This window comes from Protopterus annectens, chromosome 2.part2 (genome assembly GCF_019279795.1).
Source record: "Protopterus annectens isolate FY-2018-M chromosome 2.part2, PAN1.0, whole genome shotgun sequence".
Lineage (NCBI taxonomy): Eukaryota > Metazoa > Chordata > Ceratodontiformes > Protopteridae > Protopterus > Protopterus annectens.
This window is the reverse complement of record NC_056730.1, coordinates 1,104,151,026-1,104,178,878: the sequence shown is the minus strand read 5'-3', so window position 1 is coordinate 1,104,178,878 and position 27,853 is coordinate 1,104,151,026. Positions and strand designations below refer to the sequence as shown.

At 40.8% G+C, this 27,853-nt stretch overlaps 1 protein-coding gene across 4 annotated transcripts in view; it reads right to left on the bottom strand.

Annotated features, from left to right (window-relative positions):
- Window positions 1-6,237: 6,237 nt before the first annotated feature.
- The window catches only part of LOC122795893 (potassium voltage-gated channel subfamily V member 2-like), an 802,386-nt gene continuing 780,770 nt past the window's right edge, over window positions 6,238-27,853 (bottom strand). The window contains exon 2 of one of the 4 annotated variants that reach the window (XM_044064323.1): window positions 6,238-6,744. In XM_044064323.1, the coding sequence (XP_043920258.1) occupies window positions 6,466-6,744 (279 nt within the window). In that variant the 3' untranslated portion in view covers window positions 6,238-6,465. The remainder of the gene's footprint in view (window positions 6,745-27,853) is intronic. The other 3 variants (XR_006363877.1, XR_006363879.1, XR_006363878.1) reach the window with 3 other exon arrangements.

Genomic DNA, 27,853 nt, shown 5'->3' with positions numbered 1-27,853 from the left:
ATACTGTCCCTTTCTGTCAATAACTGGGCGTGCTTCCACTGATGGGGAATTTACTATTTCAAAATCACTATCACCCTCATCGGTTGAGGGGAGATCACCATTCCACTTCTCAGGGTCAAACTCTGCCTTACACAGCAAAGCATGAACCCAAGGCCTTAAAGGTGAGCAACGTCTTCTTCCATTCCGCTGTCTATGCTGCTGAATTATTCGAGTAGCTAAAGTCACTGAATTAGATTTCCAGTGTTCAGCTTCCTCTTCTGCTTTGACAAGTGCCATATCTGCCTTTTCTAAGGCATCTCTATTCATTTTATGTGTATGAGCATGTTCTTTACATTGCTCTTCTAACCCTAAAACTTTTTTTTTTAGTTTCTCTACATCTCTGTCTAATTCCTGAATTGCCTCAAAGAACAGCCATCCAGCTGCTCCCACCCCTTCCTTCACCTTTTTTCCCTTATCATCCAATTTGTGTTCCGATAAAGCTTTAGCTAGACTATTGGGGTCTGTCTTAGGTCTTTCCTGCAAAGGTTTTAGGGAAGGAGGGGGCAAAACGTGACTTAATACCTTAGCAAGAGGATTCCATTTCCCAAACAGTGCTGGCATTATAGTAGCAATGCCCACCTTATTTGGGGTGCCTGACACAACATCCTTCTTGCCTATGCCTACATGTTTAAAAGGAAAGAACATTGGTTGTTGTTGTGACATTTCCACTGCACACCTCAGACCCTGCTCGCTGCACCAAATAAACTAGTCTGTTACTTTAAAGTCTGAGGTTAATACAGAATTAGAAATGACACAAGACACTGAGGCTCAAACTTGACAATTTATTAAACAAAAACTTACTAAGTAAACAGAAAAAACTAATAAATCATGTACTTACAAGCATATGCATAAACAAAATCATCTTTGCCACTGATAGGGAGACTTCAATCCTATTCAGTACAGCTATCTGTTCAGTCAAGGCAAGGCCGACACTGGCAAAATGGCTCTTATGCTCAGTTCAGGCTAGTGCTCTGATCAAATCCGGATGATAATGATTTCCATTTTAGCCTTTGAGCTTTTTATAGTCTTGAACAAACAACAGGGTCAATAGGTTCAATTAATGACATATTGATCACAAGCTCATCATGGGTTGATGGAATATTTTAGAAAATTACAGATCATTTCCTAAGTTGTAAACAAGTCTTGTAATGCCTGGTCTTATGCCTTACTTCCCTTTTCTAAAGAACAGTTAGCTCACAAACTTGTGATATAGTTGCTCATTGAAATCCCCCATATTCTGGTAAACATCTTTTAAGCTGACAAACAACTTACAGGTCAACAAAAGTTCAGTTATACCAGTAATCAGTGAGCAAGGCCTGCTCTTAAGCATATTGTATTGTTACAATATTAGCAGCGTATAGTGAGGTAGCAGCATGTCAGATCTAGCAATAATCAATCAAGCAATAATAATCAAACATACACAGTGATATGCGGCTCGAGGCATAACACAGTGATAACAAAAAACTGGTAGACTCTGTGGATCTGTCACAGTCTCTCATCGCACTTTCGATGTTTAGTGTCCTGCCACCTATGTGGTAATTCATGGGTACATGTTTTTTTCCAAAGGGGATAACTATACATTTATTGGCATTAAGCTTGAGCCATGGCTCTGGCACCAGGCATCTGTTTCTGTAAGGCCCTTTTGTAGAATATCCACATCACCACATAATTTGGGGATTCAATAATGGCTCCCAGTTTGCAGTCATCTGAAAACTTTGTTAGCCAGAGTCCCTTAGTGTTGGTCTGTACTTCAGAGAAGTAGATGCCAAACAAGAGTGGTCCCAGGACTGAACCCTGAGGTACTCCACTTATCACTTGTCTGGAGCTGGATTTGGAGTCAGCTACTTTTACAGTCTGGGTTCTGTCAGTAAGCCAGTTGGCAACCCATCGAGTGACGTAGGGATTTATGCCCAGCTTAGTAAGTTTATCTATAATTCCAGAGTGGGGGATGGTGTTGAAGGCCTTGGCGAGGTCCAGATAGGCTGTGTGGACCACCTTACCCTCGTCCACAGCTCTGGAGACTGATTCGAAGAAGTCAATCAGATTCAGGAGACAAGATCAGCCCTTCACAAACCCAAACTGGGTGGGGTCCAGTGTTGAAGGTTGCCAATGTCTTTGTTTATAAGTTCCATGATAATGCGTTCCATGCCCTTGCAGATCAGGTTTGTCAGACTAATGGGACAGTAGTTCCTGGGATCCAAGGTGGATTCTCCCTTGTGCAGCGGGATAACTGTAGCTGTGCACCACTCAGTGGGCGCGAACCTTGAGGTGAGGCTATGATTAAACATGATACTTAGGTGAGGTGCTAGTTCATTTTGTAGTTCATATAGTACACAGCCTGGGATGCCATTTGGTCCCATGGATGCTGTATTCTTAGCTTTGGAGAGTGCGGTTTCTACCTGTGTGCATGGCCGTGATTATCGGAATTTGGCAATCTTTTGGTATTGAGATGGGCCCTTTAGGGGGTGAAGTTGGTACTAAATCGATCTGCCAGGATATTGGCAATATCCCTTGGATCAGTATATTTAATGCCATTCTGTTGTAGCTCAGAGCAGATCTGAGCATTGCCATTTAGATTGTTGACATAACTATAGAATGCCTTGTGGTTATCTTTGGAATCTTTGGAAATTTTATTTTCGTAACTAGCTTTTGAGGATTTTATGAGGCATCTCAGCTTCTTACTGAGGCTGGTGAGGGAGTTTTGTGTATCCTGGGATTTTCCTCTTTTCTGCAACAGTTTCTTCCTTCTGTTGTATAGTTTGTTTATAGCAGGGGACCACCAGATTGGCTTTCTTTTTTGGAGAAGAGCATCTTGGTTCTATTTGGGATGGCATGATTCATGCATGAGTGGATGTGCTCGTACAGTGCCTTAGTGTAGGATTCTGCAGTCGAACTTCCAGATCCCGTCTGTGTGGGTGTTGTTAAGTCGTCACTTCTGACTTCAGTAGCATGAAGTTGGCTTTGGAGAAGTTTTTTTAAGGAGGTTTCCTTACTGGGGGGTGGGGGTGGGATGTGGATGTCAAAGGTGATTTGCTTATGGTCAGACCTGACCAATGAGGGGATGACCACTGGCGTGGAGCATCTATTTCCCATGTTGGTAATGACCAGATATTACACCCTCTGTCTCTTTACACTTTTTTGAGGTTCAAACTCTTGAATTTCTTCAGGAAAAAAAAATCTGTTTTTCTTTTAACAGAACCAGCCAAATAAGAAGGCTAAAGAGCTTGCACTAAACCCTGTACTAAACTCAGTAAATTACTTATGTCTAGTGTCACTGAGATGGGGAAAAATAGATGTTTAGTCTTTTGTTTCTTTTTGACATGAATTGAAGAAAAAATCCATAATTGCCAGGACTCACCTTCCTAGGGGTTGGCACAGCTTTCTGGTTAAGCAGAGAGGCATTCCCTGGCTCTTCTCCCTGACTGACAAGCTTGTTTCTCCCCTGCCTGACAAGAGCACACCAATAGCCATAAAGTACACCAGTAGCCATAGAGGACATGTGTAACATCCAGTCAATGGTAGCTGCTAGGCTACACCAGCGAGACCCAAGGAAAAAGATGAGTGGTCTGAGGAGCCAGCTTTGGCCACAGCAGAGTCACCCACCTGCAGCTGAGGCAAAAGATCAGCCTGCTGTGGTGACAAAAATTGTCAGTGGACACACACACACACACACACACACACACACACACACACACACACACACACACACACACAGACACACACACACACACACGCGCACACACACATTCAGAGTGGTAAATATTTGGCACTGTTGGTAAATTCTTGATACCAACTGGTAAATATATGAAATGTTTGAAAGGAATGGTGAATGCCTGATAGGTGCTGTGTAACATTGCAGAAGGTGGAGATGCACAGGTGGAGATGCACAGATTTCTTAAATGGACTTCGACAGATCTTAGAAGGACAAGCATGCAAACCACTGATCCTCTGTTCATAGATTTGCATTGGTATGAATGTTAATAAATGGGAAGTCGGGGGGGGGGGGCAGAATAAGAAAAATCATTATGAAACTCTGTTTTAGCATATGATGCATGCCTTGTTTTTGGTCAATCTTAAATAATTTACATAAAAGGTTTAAAATGAAGTCATAATGAATAATTACTTTGGTACCTTGACTTGTTGTGTTAATCCACAAGGAACCTTAGTATGGTTATCCTTCACTCCAAATGCCACTGCTATAGCCCTTAGATGTTGCAAGGACACCAGGTAGGGTAGTGGGCAGTAGAGCAACTCATTGTGTTGTCAGGTAGGTATAACACTGTTATATAAATGTATAAAGAAAGTTTTGAATAAATTCCTATAGCTCTGTAGAAGAGCTATATGTACTATACTGAGCATTTTGCCTTCCAATATGCAGCTCTGAACCAGAGGTGTGCCTCAGACTTGTAAGCTGACTGCGCATAAATATCTCCCAACTTTCCATCTCCAGAATGTGGAAGACTATGTATGGCCAACATTCACAGTCTGCGGCTTCGCATTTTCAAATCAGTAATTGGCATGGAGCAGTGCTTCATGAATAAGCAAATCCCAGACTTTCAGCATGAATATAGAAATATGAAAGAGTTGTTATAAACATGCCCTTCATAGCAAAAGCTAACATGCTTAAGACATAAGTGATAGGGGGACAGCTAATAAGCTGATAAGGGGCCTTAGACATTTCCGTAAAAGTACGATTCATAGACATGAGTCTATGATGAGGTAACTTGCATGCTAAGTGTGTAAAAAGCCCTGAACTTATGTAAGCAACAGTTTTTCTACAGAATTCTGAGATGTGAGGGGAGATCATTTTGGTGCTTGTTCATACTTGGAAATATTAATGAAAAGGTCACTTGGGTAAAATGATTTATTTTGATGCTTGTGCATACTTAAAAATACTCCTGAAAGGTCACTTCAGGAAATATTTCATTTTGGTGTTGTTGCATACTTGGACATATTACTGAAACAGTCACTTGGATAAATGTTTCATGTTGCTGATTGTGCATAGTTGGAAATATTATTGAACGGGTTGCTTAGGGAAATGCTTCATTTTGGTGCTTATGCATACTCAGACATACTCCTGAAAGGGTTGCTGGAAGAAATAATTGATTTGTGTGTCAGGGAAGTGCTTCTGCATACCTGGTCAGACTGCTGAAGTGATCATTGGACAAAATACTTAGGACAAACTAATAAAGGGGTTGCTGGGGAACATGATTCATTTGTGTGTCAGGGAAGTGCTTATGCATACTTGGACAAACTACTGAAGAGATGGCTGGGGACAAGTTTGGAGACTGCAACTACAATATCAAAGGTGAAGCATTGCTTTTAACAGCATATGTGCATACCACATGGATATCTGACTATGAATTGCAAAATCACCTCATTAGAATATGCTGCTTTACAACATTTCTCATATGCATCTCATTATTTTTAAGGCCTTTCACATTAGTATAAATGGCCTCTATGAATCTCTCCTTTGCTGCAGTCATTTGTAAGCATCAGGGATACCCCTATCACATTTGCACAAGCGACTATGAATACCAGCCTCCATCTCATAATGTGGAACAAATGGGCAAAATGTGGAACACTTACTAAAAGCTTACTAACAACTTCAACTCAGATATTCATTTACAGGATGGTTAAAATGCATTATTTTATGAAAAGTTCTAATGAGTTAAAGTGATTAAGTATTATTTACCATGGATATTGCTTAAAAATTCTTAATATTGAATGTGTGATAGACTGTTTCAATGTGGAACTGTGAGGAGCATGTACATTTTAGGACTCAAAATGGAATGTTACTTATAATGAGGTACACTTAAGAGGTATAAACTTACCTTCTTTTGAACTGAACACTGGGCCAGAAGGTGTGCATTTACATCTGCCCCTTGTGGCAAAGCACACAGTTCTCTGGATCCCATCCAGAGTATCTTCACTCAGTTGAGGCAAATTAAATTGAACTTACACATCTTCCTTTATGTAACTGACTCTGAAACAATGAGTATTATTTAATTATTTCCTTATTTATTATAATAATTATGATGCAAAAATAAAAAAAAACAGACTCTGAATTCAAAGATAGCTTTATCTCATTTTTTTATCAAATGAATACCAAATAAAGTATGTTTATCAATTTGATATAACTAAATAAAACATTGCATACAATCTGTAGCATTGTATATTTAAGTAACACTCATACAAAATCCAGAAATGTAATTTTATTTTCTTCTAAATATGTAAATATATTTCCTACATTTACTTGACTGGCTACAATTTCACAAAATTGTATTTGCATTGTTTATAGATCACAGACTCCTTTAATTTCACAAAGAAATGACTCGATTATTATCAATGGAAAAGTTACAGCGAACCTGAGAATGTTGTTAAACTTCATACCGTATTTGCATTCTTCCGTGAATTTTTATGAAGTTAATGCTGCCTCTTTTGCTGTTTTTGTGGTTTTCCTTCACAGCATTCAGTTACTTTCCTCATCACTTTTCGTTTAAAGTTCGCCTTTCCCCTTTTCTTCATGACAGATGTATATTCGTGGGCCTTCAGCTTGGTGTAATAGTCAGAGAACTTGTTGTAGAGGATAGAGATGGGCATCCCATTGAGGATAATTCCAAAGGCAATGCAAATGAAAGCAAAGAGTCGGCCAAGGTGGGTTTCTGGGTACGTATCTCCATAGCCCACTGTGGATATGCTGACCTGAAAAACAGACCACAACAGCATTTATTTCCCGTCAACTATTATACTTTTATACATATCTGTAAAACCATTACTACACAAAAAAACTAAAGCCTGAGTTTAAAAAAGGTGTGACAATCAATTGCAGGACTATATCTTCACACAGAACTACTTGATATAAAATAAAAATCATGTACCACAAAACTGTAATTCTAAGTAGCACAAATGCAACACATAACTGGTGAATTCCATGTAGCTGATAAAAAATTAGTTTCTGTCTCAGTCATATTTATATATCAAAATGGTGTCAGGGGCTAAAAAATGAAATATCTGGTCCTGTCGTCTTTGACAATGAGAAATGAGCTTTCAAACCTCACAAAACCAGATATTTCATTTGTTACACTAAGATCCCAAAATATTCTACATAGCCATTTATCTGTATAATTTTTGTTTATATAACTGCTTCTCATTCATTTCCATGTGTGCAGTTTTGGACTATCCCTAGGATTTAGAAATGGCTCACTACTTCTGCTACTTGAACAACACAATTTGGGCAATTAATATGATGGTGAGAAAATGCAATTTAGAGGCAGCTACTTGAATAATGAGAAAGACCTCCTTACAAACCCACATTCACCCATCAATAAACAAGACCCCTGCAGTTGATCACACTCACAGAAATATTCACCATTCATACAAATACACACACACACACACACACACACACACACACACACACACACACACACACACACACACACACACAAACCTTCTTTTCATGTCTCTACAGACATGCAAGCACAGATCCACACGTGTATATACAGTACCCCCCATGTCTTCAATGAACTTACCAGTGCTACAACTATACCCATAGGGTGAATGGATGTTCACCGTGTTTTTACAGTGGTCACTTTTTTCTCCTTTAGTAAAATTTTAGTTGGCCAAGAGGAATTGTTCATCTGAGCAAATCAGTAATTGCTAACCTTTTCTGGGAGAATGCACATAGATAATTAGCATTAGCCACTCCCTCAGCCTACCACATTAGTATACATGTTTGTTCACAAGACCATGCTCTGCTCTGAGGCCCCCATGAGGAGAAAACCTCATCAATAAAGAAGCTTAAGAATATCTTAGTGTAACAAAGAAAACTGCTGAGCTAAAACTTCTCCATCCTACCAAACCTTTCTGAATCCCAGAGTATTTCTTGGTGTAAGATACAACTGTAGAAGTGCTTTTTGGTATTCTGAATGAGAGGGATGTGTGATACTGGATTACTACAGGGAAGTTTTTTTTAATCTGATTCAGTATTGGACCATAGGAAATGTTTCTCTGAGGTAATTTTTCTGAATATTTGGTGTTTATAGTTATTACTGTTTTGAGGTTGTATTTTGTGATACTATTGGTTTAATTTGTAATGTTACACTAAACTTTCATGTGCTCCAATTGGATGTTTTTTATTACATTTAAGCATTATTTTCTTAGTTGTTCTTTAAGTTTTAGATTTTGAGATATTTATGTGCTTTGAATTTGATTTTAGTGAACGTTGCTGTGTTGTCTAGTTGGTAGTATGTATTTTGCCTTTTTGTATGTTTGATTAGTTTAGATTTTTCCTGTTGAAATGAAAGGGAAAGATTACTTGTATTTCTGTATTTATTATATTAGTTAGTATGTTGTTTTTCATTGGATTTAATGTTTAGACCAGATTTATAGATTTTTTTTCAATTTTTTTAACACACAATTGTGTGTGTATTTATATATATGTATATATTCATATATATATATATATATATATATATATATATATATATATATATATATATATATATATAAACTCCAAGAAGAGCTAAATCCAAACATAAAACTACTGTTCAATCTCAGCCTTACTACAGGATATGTGCCCAAAGAGTGGCGTACAGCAACAGTGGTCCCTCTCCATAAAGGTGGTGCCTCAACGGATCCTGGAAACTATCGCCCCATAAGCCTGACTAGCTTGGTCTGCAAAGCTATGGAAAGGATCATCATGGACCTCATAAATAAAGATATTGGGGACCTACAGACACTGGATCCTACCCAGTTCGGCTTTGTTAAGGGCAGATCTTGCCTCTTAAACCTGGTTGATTTCTTTGAAACAGTCACCAAGGCCATTGTCGAGGGGAAGGTGGTCCACACAGCCTACCTGGACCTCGCAAAAGCCTTCGATACAATACCCCACTCGGGCATTATAGATAAGCTCACCAGCTTAAATATAAACCCCTATGTCACTAGATGGATTGCAAACTGGCTCAAGGACAGAACCCACATGGTTAGAATTGCTGGAGCCATGTCAGACTCCAAACCAGTTACAAGTGGTGTCCCACAAGGCTCAGTCCTGGGACCTCTCTTGTTCGGTATATATTTCTCGGAGGTACAGGCCAACACGGAAGGACTGTGGCTGACCAAATTCGCAGATGACCGCAAATTGGGCACCATAATTGATTCTCCAGCCGACACAAGCATCCTCCAAAAGGGCCTCATAGAAACAGACAACTGGTGCCAGAGCCATGGCCTCAAGCTAAATGCCAAAAAGTGTATAGTCATCCCCTTTGGCAAAAACCAAGTGCCCACAAATTACCACATAGGTAGTAATCCATTAAGTACAGAAGAAGTAATTAGGGACCTGGGGACCCAAGTTGATAGCAATCTCTCATTTGACAACCACGTGGCCAAAGTGGTTAGAAAAACATTTTATATAGCCCACCTAATCATGAAGGGATTCACATCTAGATCAGGGGAGGTGATCGTGCCTCTTTACTCATCCCTCATCAGGCCCATAATTGAGTACAATGCCCCTTTTGGGATGTACCTTACCAGACACCTGCAGCAACTGGAAAGACCCCAAAAGTACCTCACCAAGAGGATCAAAGGGCTCAAACAGATGCCATATGCTGCCCGGTTAAAGAAACTCCAGCTCTATTCAGTGGCATACCGCCTGTTCAGAGGCGATCTGTGCCTGACATATAAAGCCATGTCCAACCCGGAATTAATGGACATGCTGCACCTCAGAAAATCCAAATCCCATTGAGCTACGCGCTCGAGAGACTTGAAACTCAGCACTGAAATAAATAGGACATGCTGGAGGGACATATTCATAACCCAGAGGCTCCCTTCACTCTGGAATTAAATCCCAGTCCAGGTTAGGCAGAGTCCCTCATTGACTCTCTTCAAGAGGAATCTTGATGAGTGGATGGGAGATCGCAGGTTTACCCCGGGTATCACTTCTGTGTCACTGTTAGACAGAGGCACAGCATACTAACCTCGAAAATGGGCATAGCAAAATAAATTTAAAATGGGTGGCAAAAGCCAAACACATTCTGGCTAGGCTTATAAATGCCCTAGGGCAGATAGCCTAGTATGAACCTATGAACCTATATTTGTGTATATATATATATATATATATATATATATATATATATACTTTGTTGTATATATGTATGATTCATTCCACCTCACATCCATTGTTCAAGGGGAGGGTCTTCCACTCTGTCTTCATATGTGTGTGTGTGTGTGTGTGTGTGTGTGTGTGTGTGTGTGTGTGTGTGTGTGTGTGTGTGCGTGCGTGTGTATCGAGACACACGCACACATAGATATATATGTATTTGTCAGCAAACATCAAAACAAAAATATCTATATTAAAGATCAAACTTAACAACATTGAAAATAAAGTGAAAATTACAAAAATGATCCTTGTGCACCAACCCACGCCATGCAACTTTTATATTCCAACTCCGAGAGCAAACAACAATGGGAAATGGGCAAATTCCCACTTCTTGCTCCACAGCAGTCTTGCACAGACACACCTCAGCAAAGCCAGTAGCACTAATGATGTAATGTTCAACATTAGTGACTGCAGCTACACACACACACACACACACACACACACACACACACACACACACACACACACAAAAGCCCCCCTCCCACATGCCTTGCTAATTATATATAGCAATGCTGCAATCACATGATAGTGGGGAAAGGGCGAATTCCCAGATCACGCTGTAGTATAATCTTGCATGCAAAGCAGCTGTCAGGCTGAAAAACAAGAAAAAAGAGTTTGCTCTTTTGAGCATTCACACTTGCAGACTGCAATTGAATAAATGTGTGTGTGTGTGTGTTTGAATTAACCTATCCCATTTAGTGTTAGATTGAACTATACATTACACTCTCAGTTAACCAGCACCATGGTGACTGGTAGATGCCAGATAACTGTAGTTTCTGGTTGCTTGAGAGTTACTATTAAAACAGGCCTGACTAATACTGTACCCTATACTATTTGTTTGGTTTGACTTGTTCTCAGGTTGGGAAGTGAGGGTATTTATTCCTGTCTTCCTTTTTAAAACTCTAAAACTCTAAAAAAATGTAAGATATGTTTCTATGGGGGGAAACAGAAAGTGCAACACATGAAAATTTAACTGTATTTCTTTGATATTTTTTTTTCCGGTTGCTTGAGTTCTGGTTAACTAAGAGTTTAGTGTATTACCCCTAGTGACAATAACTGGGATCATACTATAGATAATTTGAGGAACTCCTGCATGGGGTAAAACATTTAGGAGATGAAATATGAGGAGTTCAGATTATGTTACTCTTGTTGCAACTCCTACTTCTCCCACTTATTAATACTTAATACGTAATAAATTTATTATGAGCACCTATACAGGATTAAGAAAGGGGACCCTAAGAATGCATTAAGTAAGCACATCATAGATAAAGGAAAAGACCACACTTTCACCTTTGCGATTATTGATCAGGTAGAGATGGGGGATAGAGGTGGTAATTGGAAAACTTATTTGGCTTGGGTTGAATGTAAGTGGCAAATATGTTTGGATGTGACCACACCCCCAGGTATCAATGAAAACATTAGTTTAAAACCTTTTTTAGCTTTGAATTAATTTTAGATTTGTATTAATTTTCACTAGTTTGACTTCATATCCCTTTGTAGAGTTCATCTTGGTGTGTAGTGTCATTAGCCACTAGTATTTGGCTCAACATTTGATTATCCATTCGTATCTGGTTTTAAATAAGGATTTAGTTTTTACAGTATGTATTAGCACTGTACCTTTGGATATTTTAGAACATTTTAGATATTTTAGAATATTTATTTTAGATCATTGTATTGCATATAATTATGTAGTGATTTTTTTTTTCCAACATTTAATATTGTACATATTTTTTACATTTTTAATGACATGTAGTAATGAACTGAATTTGTTAACTACACAATAGAATTATATGGTCTAAAATGTATAAATTATTTAATGGATGTAAATTAAGGAATTTTTGGCGCCAAAAATGTTATAAAAGTAAAGTAATTTAGGAGCCGATTGGTTCTGATGAAATCTGGGATGTACCAGATGAAAGCGCTTAACCTGGTTTACTGAGCTCTGTGTGCTGGCTTTATTTTATTGTGAATAAATCTTTGACATTTAAACATACTATTGGCATTCTTATATCTATTAAGAATCATTCCAAAGGTGGCATTATAATCTGTGATGAATGTGGAATACAGAAGGCCGAGGACTTATTTGGATGCAGAAGCGATATGGTTTGTGATCAGCTGTGCCAAACAGAAGGAGTTCCTAACCGCTATTGCAACATAATGATCAAAGGAGAGGGAATTATCTATATGATCCATGGTTTCTCACAACATCTTCATTTTTGAAGTGGGATGTTGTCTAGACTATAAGCTTTGTTGAAGGATTGTTTACCAAATGTGACAATATTGCACTTTTTAGCCCATTTTTGTGCACTAGCTATTAGTATGTGTAAGTTCAAGCTGTAGCTTCTGCATGTCAGAAGATTTGAGGATGACGCTCAGTTTACAATCATCTGCAAACTTGGTTAACTGGAGATACCTGCTCTTGTTTTGAAGATCAGAGAAGTATATGTCGAATAGCATAGGTGCTAGTATGTATCCCTGAGGGACTCAACTTGTTACCTCCATGCTCGCCAAAGATGCACCTGCCACCCTCACTATGTGAGTTCTGCCCCTGAATGAATTTGCTAACATCTAACTACATGGGGATCATTTTGGATCACATTTAGCTTGTTAATTATGTTAGCATGTGGAATGGTATCAAATGCTTTGGCAAGGTCAAGATATGCTAGATAGACAGCCTGACTGTGCTGTCCATGGCTTATGTTAATCTGTCAAAGAAGTTTGCCAGATTAACAAAGCCAAACTGCCTGGGATAGTGGTATAAGAGTTTTAAAATGTCAGTTGTACCTGTTCCATGGCCTTGGAGATGAGACTGAACAGGCTAATAGGTCTGTAATTTCTGGAGTCTGTGGTAGGGCTACCCTTGTGAAGTGGCATCACAACTGCTGTGTGCCATACAGTGGGAACAAAGCCAGAGGCTTCACTTAGGCTGAATAACTGTAGGAGGGAGTTGACCAGCTCTTGTTTAGTGCTGTTCAGCAGGCAGCCAGAAATGTTATCAGGTCCCATGGAGGACGTATTTTTTTTTTTTTTTGGAAAGTACCTTTAGCAAGCATTCTTTTGTAATGATAGGAGGTTTGAAATCCTTTACAATATGTTGTTTTTATAAAGTTGTCAGTCTGTGTGAAATTTGCACTGAATTTGTTATGAAATATAATTGCCACATCTACTGGATCCAACTAGGTTGTGGCATTTTTTTTTAATATTAGGTGTTATTTCTTAATTTTCTGATGTAACTAACGAATGATTAATGGATGTAATTATCTTTAGCTTTTAAAGCCAGTCTTACTCTATGGGATGTCTTTGATTTCCTGATGGTATTTTTCAGTTCCTTTGATAATTTTTTTGATGATGACCTTGAGTTTGTGGATCTTTTGTTTTAATCTATATTCTAATATGCTTTTTCTTTTATTGTACTGTTTATGTATGCATGTGGACCACTAGGCTGGTTTGTCCTTTAACTTCACATTTTGTTTAGTTCTGTTTGGGACTGTCAGATTAATACATTTTTTTAGGCGACTGTGCAGTTTATTTACATAACTACTAGCTATGTCATTGTTTTGGGGTTACAGTTACATTTGAATTTTGAGACTTCATCATAGAATTGTAGAATATTAGTACATTTGAAGTGTTTGCATACTGTGATATTTACATCTGATGTTTTGAGGATTTTGAAGAAGTTCAAAGTTAACTGTGGAAATGTACACCAATGGAATAGTGTATATAGTTGCTCTATTGGAAAGGACTAGGTGAAGAATAATTTGCCCTCTAGTGGGTTGTTTGACTATTTGGTCCAGGGAGTTCTTGTTTATGAAATCAGGTAATTTTTCAGCATAACCTACAATTGTGGTATAGGTATTCAGGTTTATCAATGGGCAGTTAAAGTCTCCCAAGATGATGGCAAGCCTATGTATTTGAAATTCATTCAGTATATTTAGTTATAGAATATGGCTCTCAAGAGGCATCAAGGGGGTCCAGTAACATGCTATAATCTGATAGTTTTATTTAGTGTTATTTGTATGTCAATACGCTTGGCTTGTGGGTCTTTAGGAATTTGTCTGAAGATAATGTGCTCTTTAACAAATATGGATACATCACTGCACTTCCCATCTGGTCTAAAGGAGTGGTAAGTTCAAAACCCTTGCACAGAGGGAGTGCTTTCTGCACTTTTAGTCATATTTCACACATGAATGTGCACCAAATGCAGGAGGCCCTCAAGGTCATGCAATTTGTCATTTGGACTCATAACATTGAGCAGTGCTACCTTGATATTGTCCACTCCAATAACACTATTTAATCAGCCAGTTATTGAACCCACTCATCATTTCTTTCTACCTTGGCATAATTATTGGAGAAGGAAGGATTCTGATCATTACCAGAGCCATTCTTGTGTTTGTAACATGCATGTAAATCTCAAAAATCTCTCCCTGGATATCCTTCAATGTTTTCTGTGCCAGGTCATTTACATCCACATGGACCACCACCATAGCATAGTCATACTAGTTTGGATTAAGAGTTTTGAGGGTCCTTGCAACATCAGAGATCTTGGCACCTGAAAGACAACTCACAGTTGACCTATTTTTGTCCATTCTTGTGTGATTAGAGGTTGTGTGCCTGACTATGGAGTCACCCATCATCAGTATATTTTTTATAAGTAGAGAGTTTTTGTGTACTGGGTTTAGGGATAGTTTTTTTTTTGGTGACAGTCAGCTATGGATGTGGTACTATGTGTTATTGTGTTTGATTATTGTTGAGTCCTACACTTGTTTGACCTTGGGAGTTAAGGCAATGCCTTTTTACAGCTTCAACATATGGTAATTTCCAGGCATTTTTGTAAAGTGAAGGTGTGTGGTGCTCACAGACTGTGTTCATATGTGAGAGTGATGCCTCCATCTTAGCTAAATTGATGACACTTCATTTACTGTAAGCACCAGACAGTTGCTACATTGCCTGAGTACACCAATTGCTATGAGGCTTGCAAATGAGAGAAGGTAATTTGACTGATCTTCCATTTCGTCTAAGAGTATAAAAATATGGGTATCAGACTTATTTGTACAATATTTGACTTGCTTGATTAAATTCTTCTGAATGTAGTATAGTGAATATTGGCTAGTATAATAAAGTGTTTGCTGCATAATAAATAAATATCGGTTGAGCACTAAGTTAGTTAGAAACAGCCAAAGCAATTCAACTAGGTTATGAAGTCAGGGGCAGTGCCATAGCACTGCCTGCTAGTGGGTATGGCTCTATCTAGTCTTAGTAAGAGTAAAACTTAATTTGAAGTGCCTGCATCTATATAGTATAGGTTTGTGCAGTGCTGGGTGAAGCACAATTTAGAACAATATTGCTGAGCTTAAGAAATCAAAGAGGCCAATGGAAAAAAAAGCCAACACAGCTCACAGTAGCAGCTTCTCTTCTCCCACAGAATAATCACTACTGTATCTCAGACTGCCCACACACTTGACCAAAACTTTGCTTTAACACTAAGTTGCACATAGTTAAAATGGCAAAAAAAAATAGAGTTATCACAGACTTCATAAACTGTAATTAAGTTTCACACATTGTGCACAGGGGCTTCAATTTCCATGAGTCTTAGAATAAGACAAAAATGCCTAACTGCTTGCGCGAGATAAATTAACAGAGAAACGAAAGAGACAATGAAAAACATCTAAAGCTTTAACACTAGTGATTATCTTCACAGAACTGCATCAGTCAGTCCTAGTTTCACCAGATTTAGCCACTACACTCTTAAATGATTCACAGAGCTGGCCAAAACTGGCTGTTTGCTCTACATTTGAAAAGTGACTAAATGTATAGTAAATAAATGCAGCAACACTGATTAATCCTCCTAACAGTATAGAATTCCAAGTTTTTAAGGTTGTCTATTTGTTACTTATGCTGTTAATACTGTGTGATACCGTGTTGATTAGTTTGGTTTTGTTCAGCATGGATAGGAGGTGGGTGTATTGGTGTATACGGGTTCATCTCCATGTCCTTTGCCTTTAATAATGTTATTAGTGATAGAAAAAAATGGACAGTATTTACATTTTTTGGTAAAAGCTTATGGTTTGCTAATATAATTTCCTTGTCATAGGGATGGCAAATTTTATACAGTCTTGATAGGAAAGAAATGCTATTGAGTTTACAATGACCGATTTTAATTAGATGTTGTTTTGTTGTAATGTCACATGATGACTGTTTTGGCTAAAGTGTCAGTAAGGGTGAGTGTTAGGCTGATGGCTATAATGATAAATATTTTTTGTTGATGACATTCTGTGTGAAGTGAATTAGTGGTAGGTTTCCTGATTTTATGTTGCATTTTGGAAGCAAAAATGCAGCAGTAGCAGAGTTTTATTAAGCTGGGTTTTGACAATTGTCAGCACCATGGTATAGAGGGATAAAGCCCTAATTGTGGCCTAGGTTCTATTAGCTGCTTGGGTGTCTGAGGCACTGGCAAAGATGGAGGGATGGATGTGCCTTTCCCTGGGGAAGGGTGTTTATCTGCACACTCACTGATGCGAGGTGTGATCCAGAGAGGGAAGTAGCCTTCAGATGGAATAGATGAATACAGGGATGGGTGTGTGAGGAAAACTGAGGGTAGGCCAATAAATAAAAAAATCCTTAGGACCCCAGCAGAAGCAGTTGCTAGCATGACACCCAGTGACACTCAAGTTCCACACTAGCCTCTGCTCTGTGTCGGAGATAGTCCAGGGTTGGAAGGAGGAGCTGGTAGACCTGGTGATTGATGGAGGAGTACTGGGATGGTTAGAAAGTATAAAGCAACAGGGGGGAGTTGAGTTTTGGTAATGTTTATGTGTTGGGGTAAGCTGTTTTTATTATGTTTGTATTGAAGGATAGTGATGGGTTTGTGAGCTTATGGAATGAAAGGGATGAGGAAGTTAAGGGACAGAGTAAATTAATATGAATGGTACAGAAATATGTTAGCAAGATGTTTATAGGTGAAGGGAAGGCAGGAAGAATAGACAGTTTTCCCTGGGTGTTACTATGGGTATTTCAGGAGACATACAGCATTATAAGTTTAAAAACATTTGTAAAGAATATTAAGGAAGATTTGCAAGGAGGAATGTTATGTTAGCAATACAGTTCCACACCTCTTTACTTCCTCCATAATTAGAACAATGCAAGCTGCTTAGCAGGTTATATCCCCTGTAGCCATGAGCTTGTTGGTACCAGTCATCTGAGCCTCTCCCCATAGACATTTCAGCAATAGGTTCATAATCAACCACTCTCCCTTTGAGATGGGTGAGCTGGTCATCACACATCAAGCTGGCTATCAGTTATTGATTTCCAGACCCTCAGTTAGCTCCATTGGCAGCTGGGTCTTCTAATCAAACCTGACTTCTGGGGCTGTGTAATACGAATGTGATATGAAAGGTATACCTTGAGTGTAAGTGAGTTGACTGCTGACTTGGTATGGTAAAACTGATATAGTAAAGGGATAATGTTAAGTTGTCTATCTCGCCTTCATTCTTGCTGGATGGTTCGGAGCTGATCCTCGGCTCCGACTCGGCCAATACTAAAGCTCGAGAGTTAATTCCACTGGCTCGAGGCTCCCCTATATCCCACAATGCTAGGCGGTAACTACCCAGATCTCGTTTGCCGCTTAGCTGACGAGGTGCTTTTCTACCGGCTCTGGCAGGTTAGTGAAGAATTTAATTCTAAATTTTTCAACTCTTAGACCCCTAGTACCCTTTTTTAATAAAACATTTAGTTTTAAATTCCCTTTTTCCTGGTTCAACAACTTTGTTGCCCTTAATTCCTTCTTTTATTCCCCTTTTAGTTTTAGGCCTTAGGCCCCTTCCCCCTCCTTCTTCTAGTCCCCTTGTGCGACTGGTATTTTATTGTTTATTAAGGCCTGTGTGTGTGTGTGTGTGTGTGTGTGTGTGTGTGTGTGTGTGTGTGTGTGTGTTTTCTTGGACCTTTTATTATGTCTAAGGAATCTAAGGTCTCAGGCTTCAAGAAGTGTGACTCGTGCTGTCAGAAAATGTCTCTGACAGACGGTCACACTTCTTGTGTGTATTGCCTGGGACCTTTGCACCCGCAGGACTCTTGTGCTGTTTGCCATGGTTTTAGCCCTAGAGTCCTACAGGAACACAAGAATAAATGAATCTTGTGTGGCTTATTAAAGCCTGAAGGCCCCCCGACTCAGTCTGTGTCGGGGAAGCCTTCTAAGACTTCCAAACAGTCGGCTCCGATTTCTGAGTCGACTTCTGGAGATGTAAAGTCTGCTTCGACATCGGCTCCGGCCGGAACCAATGTTTCCAAGCCTCATACTGTTACCTCGGCTCCAGCTGGAGCCGAGGTTGATAAGACTCCGTTGGCTCTGATACTCTTATCGGAGCAACCTTCTAGGAAGAGATCTAGATCCCCCTCTATCGGCTCTGTACACTCGGCACCAGGATCCCCTCTTCTTTCTGAACAGAGCCATAGAACACATTCCTCATGGTCTTCCAGGCTATTTGACCACGATTTTCAAAGGGTAGTGAGTAGACTTCTGAAGTCCGAGGCACTGGCCCAAATGCTGCATAGCCCGACTCAGCAGTCAGTGGCTATTTCCGTTCCCCAATGTATTCCTCCTCCGACTCCTTTGAGTTTGGAGCCAGGGCTCATCGGAGCCATGACTGTCAGTGCGTCGGATCCGATACCTTCCCTTTTGGCTCCATCATCTGCTCCGATCTCCTCCTTGGAGGGATCTCGGTGCCGAGCTTCCCTCGTCTGCTCTGAGGGGATGAGTGGCATCGGACCCTTGTCCGACCCCACTCTCCCTCTCGGGGCTTTGGTGCTGGTGAGTTCGGCTCCGACATTGGCCTTGGAGCCGTCCCTGTCGGTGCTGGGGGGGGTCCTTGTCTCTTCGGAGCGAGGACCTCTGGCCTTGCCTGATAGGGGTGCCTTTGAGGTCATGCAGAGTGTGCTAGAACCAGGGTCTGCCCCACAGTCAGCTCCATCAGCCCCTCCATCTTCAGTGCCTGCGGTGATTTCTACCCACCCCCTTGCATTAGACCACAGAGAGCCAACTCCTCAAGTTTCCCCATTGGGAATTTCCTCCTCTTCCGAGGCCTCTCCTGACCCGGTAGGAGATCCCCCTAGGAAGAGGCAGTGCAAGAAGAAGCACATTGACTCCCCTGAGTCTATCACTTCTGACACTGACTTAGAGGAATCTGAAGGTTCCCCTCGATCCCCCTCTGAGGATGTCTCATTTGCTGACATCCTTGAGATCCTGAAACAGAGGGGGAACTGGCCAGCCCTTAACCCTTCGGAGGATGAGTCAGTGTATCTTGAGGCGTTTGGCTCTCGCCCTTCTATCTCCTGGGTGTCCCCTCCCTTTGACCCCCTTATGGAAGTGTTGGCAAGGAAGGCCTGGACGGCTCCTGATTCAGTGGAACCCATCTCGAGGAGGCCATCTAAGTTTATTACTGCCCCTAGAGATAAAGATTTTTTATCCAAAGGTGTCCCTGTTGATGCCATGGTGGTGGCCCGCGGCCACTAAGAAGGAGTTAGCCGATCCTTCGGTTCCTGTCCATCCTCCTAATAAGGAATCTAGGGCCATGGACAGGTACGGTAAGTGGATGTTCTCATCAGCGACCTTTTCAATGCGGTCGCTGAACTACTTATGCCACTTTACTTGTCTCCAGAGAGATTTACTCAAGGATATGAGTGAAGTGATAAAGGATCCTACAGCTGAGGGGTTCCAAGACAGAATGAACTCCCAGTTGGCAACCCTAAATTCCATCGTTAACTCCTCCATGTGGCTTATCTCATATGCTGCAGATGGGGCGAGTAGAGCCACAGGCACAGATGTTGCCTTACGACGTCATGCCTGGATGCGGCTGTGCAACTTTGCGGACCCTTTCAAGGCATCCTTCACCAATTCTCCCTTTGATGGATCATCCTTATTTGGTCCACAGGTGGAGGATACATTGACCAGGTGTCAGGTAGAAGGTAAGACTCTCTCTGCCATAGGAGTCCATTTTTCTACCCCTTCTAGACCCTATCTCAAAGGTCAGATGGGAGGAAAGATGTGGTTCCGTAAACAGTCCCAGGGAGTCTCATCTGACACACAAGGCCGATTTCCCTCTAGAGGCAGAGGGGGGAATAACAATAGATGCCGCCCTAGAGGCAGCGGAGGTCCGCAAAACCAGGGTAGCAGAGAAACGTTCTCTGATAAACCCTTTCAGCATCCCTGAGGGGCTGCCCGGCTGTCCACCTTCGGAGGCAGTCGAGGGAAGGTTATCCCTGTACCCAAAAGTCTGGCTTTCCCTTACTCAAGACAAATGGGTACAGTCAATCATATCCGAGGGTTACAAAATTCCCTTTACTCACATCCCATCCCAACCCAAAGGATCCCTTCCAGACGTTCCACCCTGTCTAAGGGTACAAGCAGCATTAGAAATTTCAAAGCTGCTATCAAAAAGAGCTATCCAATCAGTCCCAGCAGACCAGCAAGGATCCAGAATCTACTCCAAATTCTTTTTGGTACCAAAGAAAACAGGGGACTGGAGACCCATACTGGATCTCAGCAACTTAAACAAGTATGTCAGGAAAACAAAATTCTGGATGGTCACGCTACAGTCCATTCTACCCTTCTTGGGTCAGGACAATTGGATGTGCTCGATAGATCTTCAGGACGCGTACTACCATATCAAGATGAACAGACGCTCCAGAAGATTTCTCCGCTTCAGGCTGGGAGCCAGTCACTACCAGTTCAGAGCCCTGCCCTTTGGTCTCACTACAGCCCCCTGAGTGTTTACCAAATGCATGGCAGTGGTCGCGGCTCACTTGAGACGTCAAGGATTCCAGGTGTTTCCATATTTAGATGACTGGCTCCTTACCGCCACCACCAGACATCAACTTCTTCTGTCCAGGGACTTCACCATCCAAACTTGCCAAGCTCTAGGCATTTCAATAAATTTCGGAAAATCTGCCTTGTCGCCTTGTCAATCTATTACCTTTATAGGTGCCACCTTAGAAACACTCAATCTTTCAGCCAGACTCACAGAGCAGAGAGTGTCAGACATTCGAAAACAAGTTTCCCTTCTCTTACAATGCAACAAAGTCAAAGCCAGACTAGTTTTGAAGGTGTTAGGACTCATAGCAGCAGCTATTCCCCTTCTCTCCTTAGCTCGCTTTCACATGAGGATCCTCCAATGGATGCTGTTTACTCAATGGTCCTTCCAACAGCTCCCGATGTCCCATACCATATTGATAACTCAATCATGCAAGAATCAACTGTCTTGGTGGAGCACATCACCCCAGGTTCTCCGTGGAAGACCCTTCACCCCCCCCCCAGTCACCACGTTGACAACAGACGCCTCCCTGATCGGGTGGGGGGGCATTATCAGGGCAGGACAGTCCAAGGCACGTGGTAACCTTTCGAGTGCCACTTGCACATAAATGTCTTAGAGATGAGAGCAGTGCTTTTAGCGTTGCAAGCCCTTCACAACTCTCTTCCCACTGGGACTATTGCAATTCAGACAGACAACATGTCCATAGTGTGGTACATCAACAAACAAGGCGGAACCAGATCATACCCTTTATGTCGAGAGGCACTCAGACTTTGGCAGTGGGTGATCTCTTCTCAGCATTTTCTGATAGCAACGCACATTCCCGGGAAATCCAACATGATTGCAGACAAGTTGAGCAGGGCAATTCTCATGCCCCACGAGTGGTCTCTGAAGAAATCAGTTCTAGAAGAAGTATTCCTAAGATGGGGCCACCCTTGCTGCGATCTTTTTGCTACTCCCCAAAACAGCAAGTGTCATGACTTCTTCACTCTCTTCCCATTACCAGGCCATCCCACCAGAGACGCTCTAGTCCACGATTGGCCCCGGGGACTTCTATATGCCTTTCCCCCTTTTCCACTGATATCTCAACTAATTCAGAAAGCCATCGCTTTGAGAGTGACAATGATCTTCATTGCCCCTTACTGGCCTCGACAGATATGGTTTCCTTTTCTTCATCATTACCTTTTGGAGCAGCCTTGGCATCTGGACCCAGTACCAGATCTGTTAACCCACCAATCGGGTCAGCTGCACCAATTTCTGCATTCTTTAAACCTCACAGTGTGGTTCATCCGATTCCGACCTTAGCCAGGCTTCCCTCAATATCTCACTCGGTCCGAGATATCTTGATAGCCTCTCATAAATCTTCTACCCAGGAGATTTATAGTAGCAAATGGAAACGCTTCTCTTTTTGGGCAACATCAAAAAACATAGATCCCTTTACTGCACCTATCCAGTCTATTCTAGACTTTCTAGCAGAGCTTTTTCATTTAGGATCATCTGCATCTACCATTAGAGTTCAACTGGCTGCCATATCTAATTTTCATGTAGGTGTCTCGGAGTCTAGCATCATGGCTCACAAACTCTGTAAAGCCTTTTTAAGGGGTGTATTTCTTCTCAAACCTCCAATCAAAGATCCCCCGCCTCAATGGGATTTGAACTTGGTTCTGGCATCCTTAATCCTTCCCCCCTTCAAACCGGCGGCTTCATGTTCTCTGAAGTTGCTTTCTTGGAAGACACTTTTTCTGGTAGCTATAACTTCAGCGAGAAGGGTATCTGAACTCCATGCTCTGTGCAGTCATCCTCCTTACTTAGTGTTTCACAAAGATAGGGTATCCCTCCATACTAATCCATCCTTTTTACCTAAGGTTTCCTCTCAAGCAAACCTAAACCAAATTATTGATCTCCCCGTCTTTTTCCCTAACTATTCAAACAGGTCGGAACAAAAGCTACATTTCCTGGATGTTCACCGCCAACTTAGATATTACTTAGACAGGACTAAACAATTCAGAAAATCTGATCAACTGTTTCTGTCATATGCGGAAGGGAAATTGGGCCTTCCTGTTACTAAAGTATCCCTCTCTAGATGGCTCACCTCTACAGTTACCTTCATCTATGAGATCAGACATCAAAAACTTCCTTCAAGACCTAGAGCTCATTCAACTAGGGCATTAGCTACATCTGTAGCTTTTCAGGATAGGCTGCCAATAGATTCCATTTGTGCAGCAGCCACCTGGGCTTCTCCTCATACCTTCATTTCACATTATAAATTGGACATGGTCTCCAGAAACCATGCCAACTTTGGTTCCACTGTTCTCAAGAGACTGTTCCGATAGGCCACCCGGGATAAGGTGCTAGGGATGCGGTCCCATCCAGCAAGAATGAAGGCGAGATAGACAACTTAACATTAAGAAGTTATGTACCTACCATAACGTTCCATGTTAGTTGTCTTCTCGCCTTCTTTCTTGCGTCCCACCCTCCTTCCCCCAAGCCTGGACAGACCGATAGGAATTCAATTTGTGATCTTCCTCTGGAAGTCGTCATTCCCACAAGCTCTTCTACCTCCTTTTCTCCTTTGACTAAACAGCACACCAAAACCACAGTAAAAACCACGATCCACACTTGATTGAAGAAAAAAAGCCAAAGCTCTTTAATACGACAAGTCCGTAAACAGTTAGTTGAGCGCTTTCATGTATAAAATACACTTCCTCAGAACAAATAACAAACCTAAAAACTCACTTTACATACTTAAAAAACCGCCAAAATTAATTGATTAGAAACTACGCCCTCACCTTGTTCTTAAAAAAACAGTGTATAATTCCTCACATATAATGCATTGGTAACATATAATGCAACAAAAACTACGTTATACATTGAAAATGTTATTCTTAAAAAACTCTAATCCTTATAATAAAACCAAGTAGTAATATACTACAAATGAACCTCTGTTTAATACTAATGTGAACCACAGTAGAACATATTGTAATAAACTGTCAGATAAAGCTGATGTTGGTATAAGCCTTATCCAAAACAGTAGAAACAGTAGAGAAGGAAATTAAATGGCAGTTGAAGTTAAATGCAGCTTGCCTTCCAGGTTTAAATGAAATGATTCCCACCAAACCCTTGATTAGGAATACCTAACACCCCTATGGGTTAAACATACATATTTTCCTTAAAATTATATTCACTCCCATACTTGCACAATATTTATTATTCTTGGATAAGGATACACTGTTAAGGTACTCACAGTTAGTATTCTAACAACATCTGCAGCTTATTGTTATGAATTTCTACTGTTTTTCAATGTATAACGTAGTTTTTGTTGCATTATATGTTACCAATGCATTATATGTGAGGAATTATACACTGTTTTTTTAAGAACAAGGTGAGGGCGTAGTTTCTAATCAATTAATTTTGGCGTTTTTTTAAGTATGTAAAGTGAGTTTTTAGGTTTGTTATTTGTTCTGAGGAAGTGTATTTTATACATGAAAGCGCTCAACTAACTGTTTTACGGACTTGTCGTATTAAAGAGCTTTGGCTTTTTTTCTTCAATCAAGTGTGGATCGTGGTTTTTACTGTGGTTTTGGTGTGCTGTTTAGTCCTTTTCTCCTTTGTTAGGTCTGCGATTCCTTTCACGCAGGTTGTTATGGAGGTGGGTTTCCCTTCTCCATTCTTTGGAGACTAGGGTTGCTTGGTATAGCTATCAAATGAGATCTGAGTAGTTACCGCCTAGCATTGTGGGATATAGGGGAGCCTCGAGCCAGTGGAATTAGCTCTCAAGCTTTAGTATTGGCCGAGTCGGAGCCAAAGATCGGCTCCGAACCATCCAGCAAGAAAGAAGGCGAGAAGAAGACAACTAACATGGAACGTTATGGTAGGTTCATAACTTCTTAATATTCTTTATGCTGTATTTTCCTCTATTTTTCTATATAACTATATGAATGAGGTTACTTTATGACTTGTTTTTCACATTCCTTCTTGTTCTGTGGAACTATGGTAATGAGGCTACTTTATGACTTGTTTTACACATTCCATCTTGTTTATGCACAAGCTCCATGACCTGAGACCTGGCACATAACTTGTTTTGCACATTCCTTTATGTTTTCAGTTAACCATAGGAACTAGCAGACTTATTTGGAGCATTTCTGGGCATCCGGCCAATGCCTATGCTTTGTTTTGACTTAATCTTTGCTAATCCTGTGTGTGTCAACACGCACAGCTTTTAAAAGATGGGACTTTCTGCTCAGTCAGACAGAAGCCTCACCTGTGTAATGGATGCATTGCCCAAGGACTTTCCTGATAGAGACTCCTGCTTGGCTGAAACAAGACTTCCCAATCAAAGTGTTGGCGAGGATGAAGTGTTTAACTTTATTGGTGATGTATTAATTCTGTTATTTCTTGGTATAAGTGAAAAAATAGCCAAATGTCCACCATTTAATGACGTTTGATTTAATAAAACCACAATAACGCAGTAAACGCCAACAAAGCATTCGAGTAAAGCTCTTCCTCAATGTATGATAAAAAACAAGTAATTAAACTTCCTATATATATATAAGAAAACACAGCCAATCAATGAAAAGACAATGTTAATAGTACTTAGTACTTTAAAGTGCCCCAACACAGATCAAAGATCTTTACATACATATACTAATAAACTTAAAGACTCAACATTTTTTCTACCTACACCAGGTCATGTTTTTCTCTTTAAACAGGCTTTATACTAATACTACTATTTAACCCAGGTGGGTGATCTGCCCTGAAATAGTTGATCCATTTATACTCAGCCAATTCTGTTTTATTCACTAAATCTCCCCCATTTTTATTTTTAATTACAACTTGCAAAATCCTAAACTGGAATCCATGCTCTAGACCTAGCATTGCCACATGTTTAGCTAGAGCATTAGTAGGAACATTCCTACGGATATCAGAAAAATGTGAACTGATTCTTTCCTTCAATTTTTTATTGGTCTTGCCAACATAAAAACATCTGCAGCAGACACAATTAGCAAAATATATCACATTTTCTGTATTGCAGGTTCCTGAGGCCTTAAATTCAAACATTCTTTGGCTAAGTGGATGCATAAAATATAAGTCAGTGTTAATATCTTTGCAATGTGTACAGTTATAACATGGTTTGGTTCCAACAGACCCTGGTAATTACCGCCCCATAAGCTTAACAAGCCTGGTCTGCAAAGCTATGGAGAGGATCATAATGGAACTCATAAACAAGGACATAGGGGACTTGCAGACCTTGGACCCAACCCAGTTTGGCTTTGTCAAGGGCAGATCTTGCCTTTTGAACTTGGTCGACTGCTTCAAAACAGTTACCAAGGCCATTGATGAGGGAAAGGCAGTCCATACAGCCTACCTTGACCTTGCAAAAGCTTTCGACACAATACCCCACTCGGGTATCGTAGAGAAACTTACCAGCTTAAGTGTAAACCCATATGTCACAAGATGGGTTGCAAACTGGCTAAAGAACAGAACCCACAGGGTTAGAGTTGCTGGAGCCATGTCAGACTCCAAGCCGGTTACAAGTGGTGTCCCACAGGGCTCAGTTTTTGGCCCCCTATTGTTCGGCATCTACTTCTCAGAAGTACAGGAAAACATAGGAGGACTATGGCTGACAAAGTTTGCGGATGACTGCAAACTGGGTGCCATAGTGGATAGTACATCGGACACAGACATCCTTCAGAGGGGTCTCATGGAAACTGATAGCTGGTGCCAGAGCCATGGCCTGAAGTTAAACGCAAAAAAGTGTATAGTCATACCCTTCGGGAAAAACAAGGTAACCCCAAGCTACCATATAGGTGGCAACCCACTAAGCACAGAAGAGGTTATCAGGGACCTGGGTACCCAGGTTGACAGTGGCCTCTCGCTTGACACTCACATTGCTAAAGTGGTTCGAAAGACCTTCTACATTGCCCATCTGATCATGAAGGGATTCACATCCAGATCAAGTGAGGTCATTGTTCCCCTGTACTCTTCACTTATCAGACCAATGATCGAGTACAATGCCCCATTCGGGATGTATCTCACCCGACACCTGCAGCAATTGGAGAGACCCCAAAAGTTCCTCACCAAAAGGATAAAGGGACTCCAAAACCTGTCATATACTACCAGACTGAAGAAACTCCAACTCTATTCAGTTGCATACCGTCTGCTCAGAGGTGACCTGTGCCTGACATACAAGGCCATGACCAACCCGGAATTAATGGACATGCTCCACCTCAAAATATCCAAATCCACTAGAACCACTAGAGCAAGTGACTTAAACCTTAGCACGGATATAAATAGGACGTGCTGGAGGGATAGATTTATCACCCAGAGACTCCCCATGCTGTGGAATAAAATCCCGGTCCATGTGAGGCAGAGCACCTGGCTGGCTCTGTTCAAGAGAAATCTTGACCGGTGGATGGGAGATCGTAGGTTTACCCCGGGAATCATCTCTGTGTCACTGCTGGACAGAGGCACAACAAACTAATGGGCACATTATTTCTAACATAAGGGGTGGCGTAAGCCACATAACTTTGGGCTAGGCTTATAAATGCCTTAGGGCAGATAGCCTAGTATAAACCTATGAACCTATGAACCTATGAACAAAGCTCTTCACCATATTATTAATGCTCATATCTTTATAGCATAAATATTGCTTCAGATTCTTTTCTTTCCTAAACACAAATCATGGCAAGGTCCCTACTACCTCACTAACCTCCTGATTAGATACTAAAATGGCCCAATTCTTTTTAATAATCTGTTGGATAGATCTCATATGCCTGTTGAACTTCATCATATAGTTTACCTTACTTACACCCTTACTTCCACATATCTAATCAGACAGTCTATCAGTCTTACCTTA